We start from the raw sequence: 11,747 nt of genomic DNA on the forward strand, positions 1-11,747 counted from the left end.
CCATTTGCAGCAGCATGGATGGAACTGGAGAACATTATGCTAAGTGAAATAAGCCAGTCAGTGAAAGAAAAATACCACATGATCTCATTCATTTGTGGATAATAGTGAACATTATAACCTGATGAACATAGATAGATACAGAGGCAGAGAAGCATCGAACAGACTGTCAAATTACAGTGGGAAAGCTGGGGCGGGGGGAAGTAAGAGATCAACTGAAGGATTTGTATGCATGTATCTAAGCATAACCAATGGAGGCAAGACACTGGAGTGTGAGGGCATGTATGGGAGTGGGGCGGGGGGCAATGGGGAGATATGGACACATATGTAATACCTTAATCAATAAAAAAATGAAAAGAAAAAAAAAACACAGAGCCCAGCTGAGGTGGCTCAGTGTTTTATTGTTGACCTATCAACCAGTAGGTAATGGTGTGATTCCTGGCCAGGGCACATGACTGGGTTGCAGGCTCCATCCCCAGTAGGGGGTATGCAGGAGGCAGCTGAAAAGTGATTCTCTCTCATCATCAATGTTTCTATCTCTCTATCCCTCTTCCTTATTCTCTGAAATCAATATATATCTATAATAGTAAAGGCATAATATGCTAATTAGACTGGATGTCCTTCGGGATGACCTTCTGGACAAAGCTGGGGCTGCTAGGGAAGCCTGGGTCCAGGGTGCCTGCTGTCAGCCAGAGGAAAGCCCAGGTCCCCGGTGCCAGAGGGAAGCTGGTGCCGGCAGCCAGGGGAAGGAAGGCCTACTCTTGCACGAATTTCGTACATTGGGCCTCTAGTGTGTGAGTGTGTGTGTGTGTGTGTGTGTGTGTGTGTGTATGTATATACACTAAGTGGCCAGATTATTATGACCTCTGAATGCATAATATTCTGGCCACTCAATATATATATATTAGAGGCCTGGTGCATGAATTCGTGCATGGGTGGGGTCCAGCCAGCCTGGCCAGGGGGAGGGGACATGGGTGGTTGGCTGGCCTGCCTGTTGGTTGAACTCCTGGTCGAGGGGACAATTTGCATATTAGACTTTTATTATATAAGATATACACTGAGTGGCCAGATTATTATGCTTTCAGAGATCATAATAATCTGGCCACTCAGTGTATGCACCCCTATGTTCATAGCAGCACAATTTATAATAGCTAAGATTTGGAAACAGCCTAAGTGGGCTCTGTGGTTTTTAACACACACATAGATTTGTGTAACCATGATCATAGTCAAGACAAAGAATATTTTCATCACCCACCCCCCAAAAAACTTCCTTCTGTTGTTCCTTTAGAGTCACCCCTATTACTATCAACCACTGATTTTATTTTTCATTTCTATAGTTTTTGAGATTAACTTGAGTTGTTGTATGTATCAATAATTTTTTTCTGAAATATATTTTATTGACATTTTACAGAGAGGAAGGGAGAGGGATAGAGAGCTAGAAACATCGATGAGAGAGAAACATCGATCAGCTGCCTCCTGCACACCTCCCACTGGGGATGTGCCCGCAACCAAGGTACATGCCCTTGACCGGAATCGAACCCGGGACCCTTCAGTCCACAGGCCAACGCTCTATCCACTGAGCCAAACCGGTTTCGGCTGCATCAATAATTTTTTATTGCCTAGTCGCATTTCATTGTATGGATGTACCACAGTTTATTTATTTACCTCTTGAGGGCTAGATATCAGGGTTTTTGCTGGGTTTTGGCAGGTTTTAATAAAACTGCTGTATAAACATTTGTGTACAAGTTTTTGGTGGACATAAGCTTTCATTTCACTTCTCTAGAGTATTGAATTATGGTTGCAATTTGCTTCTAGGTCAGTGGTTCTCAACCTTCCTAATGCCATGACCCTTTAATACAGTTCCTCATGTTGTGGTGACCCCCAACCATAAAATTATTTTCATTGCTACTTCATAACTGTAATTTTGCTACTGTTATGAATCATAATGTAAATATCTGATATGCAGGATGTCTTAGGTGATCCCTGTGAAAGGGTCGTTCGACCCCCAAAAGGGTCGTGACCCACAGGTTGAGAACCGCTGTTCTAGATGCTTAAAAGAGCATATCTTCATCATTAAAATATGTGAATGTTTTTCCTATTTTTAAAATAATGCTGTTTGTTTTCTTATTATTGAGTTTTGAGAATTCTTTGTATATTCTGGATATAAGTCTTTTGTCAGAGTACTTTCTCTATTTTGTAGCTTCTTTTTTCATTCTCTTAGCAGTGTCTTTTGTAGAACAAAAGTTTTCAATTTTGAAAAAGGATGATTTTACCTTTTTTTCTTTGATCAATTATGCTATTGGTACTATGTCTAAGAACTCATTGCCAAACTGAAAGTCACATACATTTTCTCCTATTTTTTCTAAATTTTTTTTATAGTTCTGGGTTTACATTTGTATCCATGATCCATTTGAACTCATCCTATCTAATAAAAGAGTAATATTCAAATTAACCATCACTCTGCTACACCCACCAGCCACGCCCACCAGCCATACCCACCAGCCAATCAGGAGCGAGTATGCAAATTAACCCAACCAAGATGGCTGCAGCCATGGAGAGAGCAGGAGGGAGGCTTGGGTTTCCCCGGAGATGGAGGAAGCCAAGCTTTCTGCACACCCTGGCCGGCCCAAGCCTCCACTTAAGGCTACAAAGTTTCAATTATAGAAGATAAATAAATCCCAACAGAAAAGGCTGCTGCCACAGAGTGAGCAGAAGGCTTGGCTCCACTCCAGGCTACAAAGTTTCAATTGTAGAAGATAAATAAACCCCAGATACCAGGGCTCCACTTGTGTCGCCGGGGGTCATGGCCGGCCTGCAAACCACCACAGGACCCTCACCCAGGCCACCACATACCCCAAGGGAACCCCCACCTTGATCCGGGACACCCTTCAGGGCAAACCAGCTGGCCCTCATCCATGCACCAGGCCTCTATCCTATCTAATAAAAGAGTAATATGCAGATTGATCATCGCTCCAACACACAAGATGGCTGCCCCCATGTGATCAAAGATGGCTGCCCCCATGTGGACACAAGATGGCTGTGACAAGATGGCCAGCAGGGGAGGGCAGTTGGGAGGGACCAGGCCTGCAAGAGAGGGCAGTTGGGGGCAATCAAGCCTGAAGTGGAGGGCAGTTAGGGGTGACCAGACTGGCAGAGGAGGGAAGTTGGGGGCAAATGGGCTGGCAGGGGAGCAGTTAGACATTAATCAGGCTGGCAGGGGAGTGGTTAGGGTGTGATCAGGCTGGCAGGCAGAAGCGGTTAGGGGCAATCAGGAAGGCAGGCAGGTGAGCAGTGGGGAGCCAGTAGTCCTGGATTGTGAGAGGGATGTCCGACTGCCCGTTTAAACGGGCAGTCGGACATCCCTTGAGGGGTCCCAGGTTGGAGAGGGTGCAGACTGGGCTGAGGGACACCCCCCCCCCGTGCACGAATTTCATGCACCAGGCCTCTAATTCTTATATAAAATGTGATGTTGAGGTTCATATTTTTTGACGTATGAAACCATTTGTTGAAATATAATCATGCCCTTCTCTTGCTCAAAAGTTTTCAGTGGGTTCCACTTGCTTTTAGAATAAAATCCAAAATCCTTTTGTATGTCTGTAAAGCACACTGCTCTCATACCTACCTATTCCTCAAACCTCCCTTTTGTACCAACACTCCCTTTTACCTATTATACTAGTAGCCCTGAGCATGAATCTGTGCGCCAGTAGCTCTCTGCAGGGCCTGGCTGCTACGCACCCACTGCCCAGAGGCTCTCCATGGCCCAGAGGCCCATCCACAGCTGGGCGCAGAACGATTGCCTCATCGCCGCTGCAACGAAGTAAGCATTGCACCAGGCCACTCATGCTGCCTGCTCTCAGCAGCTGCCCCCCTGGGACTGGGGGACTCCGGCAGAGCTGAGAGGACTGGGCGCCACCATCTTTGTGACAGACTGATGGTTAATTTGCATATTACACTTTTATTTGCTAGGATTCCAGTCACACTGGCCTCTTCTCTTCTGTGAATTTTCAAAACTGTTTTCCAACATGGAAGCATTGCACATGATCATGTCCTGAACTTGAAATATTCTTCCGCTAGTGTTGTCATGTGGTTGGCTTATAACACTCCCCTAGGTCCACTTTTGGTTTTCTTCTCATTACACACTGCCCTTTTCCCCTTCATCATACTTTTTACAATTTGTAAATGTAAGTTATCTTTTTTCTTTATTGATTAAGGTATTACATATGTGTCCTTATCGCTCCATTGCCCCCCCACCCCCCACTCATGCCCTCACCCCCCTGGTGTCTGTGTCCATTGGTTAGGCTTATATGCATGCATACAAGTCTTTTGGTTGATCTCTCGCCCTTACCCCCACCCTCCCCTAACTTCCCTCTGAGGTTTGATGGTCTGCTCGATGCTTCTCAGTCTCTGGATGTAAGTTATCTTTGGACTCTTTGTTCATATTTTGGATTCCCCTCAGAACTGTAAACTTTATGAGGCCATGTTCTCAGTGTCCAGCACTGTGCCTACCCTCATAAAACTTACTGCCTAGTGTGGAGATGTGCACAAGAAATCATAATGAAGTCACCATTCTGTAAATTGCATCTAAGCTCTTTCACTGTATTTTTGTTCCTGTTTTCTGCACTAAGATGTCCGTTCTACCTATATTGTGTATGCTCAAATCCTCCTTGCCATCCAGAAACCAGTTCATTCCTTGTCCTCACAGAAGTTCTTCCTGCCACATGGCTTGAAAGAGCTCTCTCTTCACTTTCTCCTTTCCTATTGACACTCTTCACTTTTCCTAGCGATCACAGAGACAGACTTAGCACTTCTAGATAATCAAAGCTCCAAGAGGGAAATATCCAAATTGCATTCAGCTTGCATCTCTCTCAGTACAGAGAGTAGCTCATGTTATTCAATTAACTCGTTTTAGCTATGTGTCCACCTTGCCACTCTAAACTAAGGGGGCTGATTTGCAGAATGAAAAATAAAAATAAACTAAATTTAAAGTCATATATCATATTTACAAAGCCAACATTTAGGCTACCAGTGTTTTAATGTTCAGCAAAGAAACATAAAAAGTTGTTTTTTCTTTTAACATATGCTAGGACTTGACTGACTTCTGTTGTTTCATTTTCCCAACTCCGTGGTCAGCAAACTGTGGCTCGCGAGCCACATGCGGCTCTTTGGCCCCTTGAGTGTGGCTCTTCTACAAAATACCACGGCCTGGGCGAGTCTATTTTGAAGAGGTGGCATTAGAAGAAGTTTAAGTTTAAAAAATTTGGCTCTCAAAAGAAATTTCAATCGTTGTACTGTTGATATTTGGCTCTGTTGACTAATGAGTTTGCCGACCACTGCCCCAACTGGCTCAGAAATAGTCCAAGTGACAGAAGAAGCACATAGAATGTCACCTTCAAGAAATGGTTGAGAGAGTGGATTATAAATTAGGAAGATTGAGATGCCAAATAAAGCATGGGCTGTTTGTCAAAACCTTACCATGAATATATGTTCCCAGGCCAGGCCCTCTGAACCACTGGCTATATTTAAAAGAAATTGGTCCTGCTCTCTTTTGCGATGTGAAAATGTTATGTGTGTTTCCTTCCTTTGAAGTGCCATGTCCTTGAACAGTGATGAACTTTAATTCATAAAAAAATTTTCAGACCTTTTCACAGTGGAAGAAATATTTGATAATAGAGGTAGATATGAATATGAAAATAATAATGTATGCAAGTAAATATGGTACCAGATAAATTATAAAAACACATCTGAATTGGCAGTTCTAGGCCTACAAAGACTGTTCTCTTGGAGCATGAAATGCATCCCCATAGAACATCTTATCCTCTGCTGGGAAGCTTGGCTTACAAGGCTTTCTACTTAGTGGGAACAGAGCGAACTCTTTTTATACCTTACCACACAGTGCTGGTCTTAGTATAGTTTCTTGCCTGATTTATGAATTTTTCCTGGAATGAATTTTCCACAAATATATGATGGAGAACTGTGTAGCCTTGACATTCATGCTGCCTATGAATGTCTTTAGTGTTAGCGGCTGGCATCCAGGCTGGGATCCAGGTATGTTCCAGTGACTCACCAACCAACACTATATGTTGCCTTCTTTACTTTTGAAAAAGGGGGAGACCACAGAACACTAATCAGATTCAAAAGTTGATTTTTTTTGTTTAATATTTCTTTACTCTTAAGAAGAGGCCAATAATAGCAATATCTTTTTCAACTTGATAAAACCTTGAAAAAAATTTTGGTTATTGATGGCCTACCATATTTGCTTAGCAAAGGGGTTTTGTTTACTTGTTGCTTGTCTGCTTTGTTTTTATTCTTTGGTATCAGGGCACTGCTTATCATAGTTAGTTGCCATTCAAGACACAGGACATCAGACTAGGATTTTTACCATGTTGATGATTTGTATATACTTTCTAAGTTTTATGAGTATTAGGTATTTCATATTTTTCTATCCTAGTGAGGAAATACCACTGAGTAACATTAGATGTATTCATTTTCTGATGTGTTTATGGAAAATTTGGTGTGACCAAAAAAGCACATTAGAGTAGTTCAAACAGGCCCTTTAGAAACAGGGATGTTTTCTATGAAATGGATCGAATAAGCCTTTGGTGGATATTTTCCCATTTGGACTCCATCTTTTGTAAAACACCGAAATATATGAGGATTGGAGCATTTGAGTTTTATTCCTTTTTAATTGCGTATTATTAATGGTTGGATGCAAGTCTGTTAACACATAACTAAGACAGGGATTGAATTTCTTAGCTATGGGATTAAAGTAATTACCAGTCAGGTAATTTTTAAAGGGATCTCCTATTTTAAATAGTTGAAGCTCAATGTTTTCTTTTAAATTTTCATATTAAAATTCTAAAATTATCTGAACTATTGTGTATGATACAGGTTTAGTTATATATAAGCTTCAGATATATCAGTTATATATCAACTATATATCAGCCCACACAAAGAATATGATTTTAAGTACCAGAAGAATCTATTTCCCTTCACCTTTAAAATAATAGTCATTGGGGATGTAAAGTACAGCATAGGAAATATAGTCAATAATATTGTAATACCTATGTACAATGTCAGGTTGGTAGTAAACTTACCAGGAATATCACTTCGTATGATATATAATTGTCCAACCACTATGCTGTACACCTAAAAGTAACATAATATTGAATGTCAATGCTAATTGAAAAATAAAAAAAATCTATGTCTCTGGCTTAAACAGAAGAAGGGAAGATGTCATTGGTACATTTGGCTTACAGACCCTAAGTTATCCTCTTATGGACATCAGTCCTTTTGGCCAGGGAACAGTGAGGAGTGTAGTGCTGAGTAGGGAATCTGTGAGCGAAGAGCCAAGTATTTCCCAAGTCATTTTATTGCATTTTCTGCCCACCTCACAACCCTTATGTGCACATGTGCACACACACGCATGCCTCAAATATTTCACTGTATCCTTTTGGCTCTGGAGTAATGGGTCAGAAAATGTATACTCTTTCTGCCAGAATTTGCACCTAAAATTGGCCAGGACCTTCACTATAGGATAGTCAGTGGTATAAATTCCTCTATTGTAGAAGACTGGTAGATTCAAATAGCATAATCCTCTCATTCAGAATATCTGAATGAAATATCATACTGTGCCCCTCCCATCAAAAAGAGAAAGAAAACCTTTGAGACTAAAAATGATCCTTTAAGATAAAAATATTTCTGGAAACAGTCACTCAGAAAGTTTCCATATTCATGTGCTAAATATTTTTTAAGGTGAGGGTTGTGGTCTTTTATTAACAGGAAAATATGATCTTGAACAATTTCAGGTTCATCAAGATCTTTCCCAGATGAAAATAGACTGGGCTTCTTTGGTGGGATTCTGAGTTTTCCACTGACTTCTGCAGTCACTGGGAGAAAACAAATCTTTTATCTGCTTGTATTTTTTTTCAAAAAAAATTTTTTTAATTGGACATTTTATTTATTTTTTAAAAAATATATTTTATTGATTTTTTTACAGAGAGGAAGGGAGAGGGATAGTGAGTTAGAAACATCGATCAGCTGCCTCCTGCACACCTCCTACTGGGGATGTGCCCGCAACCAAGGTACATGCCCTTGACCAGAATCGAACCTGGGATCTTTCAGTCCACAGGCCGATGCTCTATCCACTGAGCCAAAGCGGTTAGGGCTTTACTTGGACATTTTAATGAACTTCCCTCCATGTAGCTTCAAGCTACCAGGACACAGGCCCCACCCTTAATCTTCTCCTCAGCTCTTCTGCTGAAGAACTTGGTCTTCACAATGACAGGTTGCTTTGGGAGCTTTCCCTTCCCCAGAACTTTGTAGTAGCCTGATCGCACTACATCAATGATAGGAGTAACTCCAGTCTTGCTTTTGGCAACATTTACCCGTGTCTGTTCACTGACCAGGGTCCACAGTTTATCAAGGTTGACAGTTGGGCAGAAGCTCTGGTTCCTCTTTAAGTAGCAATGCCTCATACTAACTTTCCCAAAGTAACCTGGGTGATATTTGTCGAAGTTGATCCTGTGATAATGCAAGCCACCAACATTACCGAAGCCCCTGGGGTGCTTCCTGTGCTTGCCAATGCGGCCATGGCCATGGCTCACCTGGCCCTGAAGTTTTCGGGTCTTCCTGAGTCTGGATGGCATGTCGGTGGCCAAGCTGCAAGAGGTTTTTTTCAAATTTTGATATGTCTCTTTATTCATAGTCTTTCATTTGAGGGAAGCTATGCTGAATTCAGGTAAATTCACTAAAAACAAATTATTGGGAAGCTTTCTGCCAAATGATCAATTTGTCCAGTGGCCAAATTGCCAAAAATCAATTTATCCAAGAACAATCCATTGAAATGATGAATTTATAAAATTTACCTAAATTTATTAATTCATCAAAAATCATGTCTCGCCCTAGCTGGTTTGGCTCAGTGAATAGAGTATTGGCCTGAAGACTGAAGGGTCCCGGATATGATTCCAGTCAAAGGCACATACCTCAGTTGCAGGCTCCTCCCCGAGTCAGGCCCTGATCAGGGCGCATGCAGAAGTCAACCAATCAATGTGTTTCTCTCACATCAATATTTCTCTCTGTCATTCCCTCTCTCTCTTACACTCTCTGTAAAAATCAATGGAAAAGTAAAAATCATGTCTTAAGATATACTCTTCTTGAATATATATAATCATTATTATGAAAGAGACCAGATAGTAAACATTTTAGACATTATAGGCTACATAAGGTCTCTATAACACATTCTTTGTTGTTTGACAACCTTTTAAAAAATTAAAAATCATTCTTACCTCATATCAAAAACAGGCTGCTGCTAATTTTTGCTCATAGGCTGTATTTTGGACCTCTTATATATTCAAATAATTTTTATCTTTTCATATGAATATATTATTCTTAATTGTATATAAGGACTAATTCTTGAATATAGTCAATGAATATATCCTTGCTATCAGCATTTTAAGGAATGTTTAATTTGTTAAAAGTTAAACATCACAGAATGGTTTAATATTCTTTTTTTGTATTTTTTTCTTTATTGATTAAAGCAGTGGTCGGCAAACTGCGGCTCGCGAGCCATATGCGGCTTGCGAGCCGCGGTTTGCCGCTCTGTTGACTAATGAGTTTGCCGACCACTGGACTAGACTAAATGTTACCGTGTAGTTGGAAGTTGTGAGGATTAGGCAATTGTGGCATATTGTGTGCAAAGAGGTAAAGGGTAGTAAATGACAATGGTCGGCAAACTCATTAGTCAACAGAGCAGCAAACCACGGCTCTCGAGCCACATGTGGCTCGTGAGCCGCAGTTTGCCGACCACTGGATTAAAGTATTACATGTGTCCTTATCCCCCATTGCCCCCCACACCCCCACTCATGCCCTCACCCCCCTGTTGTCTGTGTCTATTGGTTAGGCTTATATGCATGCATACAAGTCCTTTGGTTGATCTCTCCCCCTTACCCCCACCCTCCCCTACCTTCCCTCTGAGGTTTGACAGTCTGATTGATGCTTCTCTGTCTCTGGATCTGTTTTTGTTCATCAGTTTATGTTGTTCATTATATTCCATAAATGAGTGAGATCATGTGATATTTATCTTTCTCTGACTGGCTTATTTCACTTAGCATAATGCTCTCCAGTTCCATCCATGCTGTTGCAAATGGTAAGAATTCCTTCTTTTTTACCACAGGGTAGTATTCCATTGTGTAGATGTACCACAGTTTTTTAATCCACTCATCTGCTGATGGGCATTTAGGCTGTTTCCAAATCTTAGCTGTGGTAAATTGTGCCGCTATGAACATAGGGGTGTATATATCCTTTCTGCTTGGTGTTTCTAGTTTCTTGGGCTATATTCCTAGAAGTGGGTTCACTGGGTCAAATGATATTCTTTTTAAAAATTTTTTTTGTTAATCCTCACCTGAGGATATTTTTCCATTGATTTTTAGGGAAAGACGGAGAGAAACATTGATGTGATAGAAACACATCCATTGGTTGCCTCCTGCATGAGCCCTGACCAGAGCCTGGGCTGGGGAGGAGCCCACAACCAAGGTATGTGCCCTTGACTGGAATTGAACCTGGGACCCTTTGGTCTGCTGGCCGATGCCCTGTCCACTGATCCAAACTGGCTAGGGCTGGTTTAACATGAATAGCAAGAGTATTCTAGGATTTCATATAATTTTTTTAGTTTATGATAATGTAATATTAATTCTCTTAAGAATTAATTTTCTATTTTTTCAATTATCTAGTTTTATTTTAGATTTCATCACCATAGACTCATTTGCCAAGTTTACCAGTTTTCCCCAGAATTTGTATCTCTTAATTGGTAAAATTTAGTGATTTATAGTAGATTGAAAGATTTTAACAGTTTTGAAGATACCTGGAATACTTTCTTGGCCAGTTTTCCTGTTAGCATTTTAAGAAAGACTCCATGTAGGGAACTCCCAGGTCCCTAGTGCTGCAGCTGGATGGAACAGGGACAGGAGAGAAAAATCTGTGCTAGAGAAAAGAAATAGAGGAGAGCCAGCATCCAGGCCAGCCTGATTTGGCTTGAGAGGGAACCTGGTGTCCATAAGAGGAGATAAGGTGCCAAGTTGGTGCTTGAAGATCCCAGAACCCTGAAATCTTTTCTATTACAATCTTAAGCTTTGCCAAGCCAGTGTACTTTAAAATTTTGAATAGATTAAGCAGGTTTTTAATACTATTTCTTTAAATAGTATTAGGGTGACATTTTATTAGGGTGACATCGATAAATAACAACTTTCAAGTGTACAATTCTAACATCCAAAATATATAAAAAACTCATACAACTCAACAACAAAACACAAAGAATCCTATTAAAAATGGACAGAGGACCTGAAAAGACACTTTTCCGAAGAAGACAAACAAATGGCAATACATGTGCAATATACATCATCAGTATATTGCATTGTTTGTTTGCCACCCAAAGTCTTAGTCTACCTCTTCACCATAAATTTGACCCCCTTTACCCTCTTTATCCTTCTACCCCCTTTAGCCACTTCCATTCTGGTAACCACCCTTCTGTTGTCTGTGTCTATGTGTTTGTTTGTTCCATTTGTTGTTTTTTGTTTTATAGTCCACATAGGAGTGAAATTTTATGGTTCTTGTCCTTTTCCTATAGAAGTTATATGCCTTGGGTGTGTCTACTCACCATGACCTTCCCAGTTAGGAATTTATGATTAGATCATCCTGTCAGATTACTTTCCATAGAACCACTTTTCATCCATAACTCTTTGTTTCATTGGCCATTC

At 40.8% G+C, this 11,747-nt stretch overlaps 1 protein-coding gene across 1 annotated transcript; it reads right to left on the reverse strand.

Moving 5' to 3' along the window:
* Window positions 1-8,201: 8,201 nt before the first annotated feature.
* Window positions 8,202-8,642, reverse strand: LOC308240502 (large ribosomal subunit protein uL15-like; the record flags this gene model as incomplete). Its single annotated transcript, XM_080653587.1, has 1 exon — window positions 8,202-8,642. The coding sequence occupies one exon, from the start codon at window positions 8,640-8,642 to the stop codon at window positions 8,202-8,204; it is 441 nt and encodes a 146-aa protein (XP_080509713.1).
* Window positions 8,643-11,747: the final 3,105 nt, after the last annotated feature.

This window comes from Plecotus auritus (assembly GCF_963455305.1).
Source record: "Plecotus auritus genome assembly, chromosome: X".
Classification (NCBI taxonomy): domain Eukaryota; kingdom Metazoa; phylum Chordata; class Mammalia; order Chiroptera; family Vespertilionidae; genus Plecotus; species Plecotus auritus.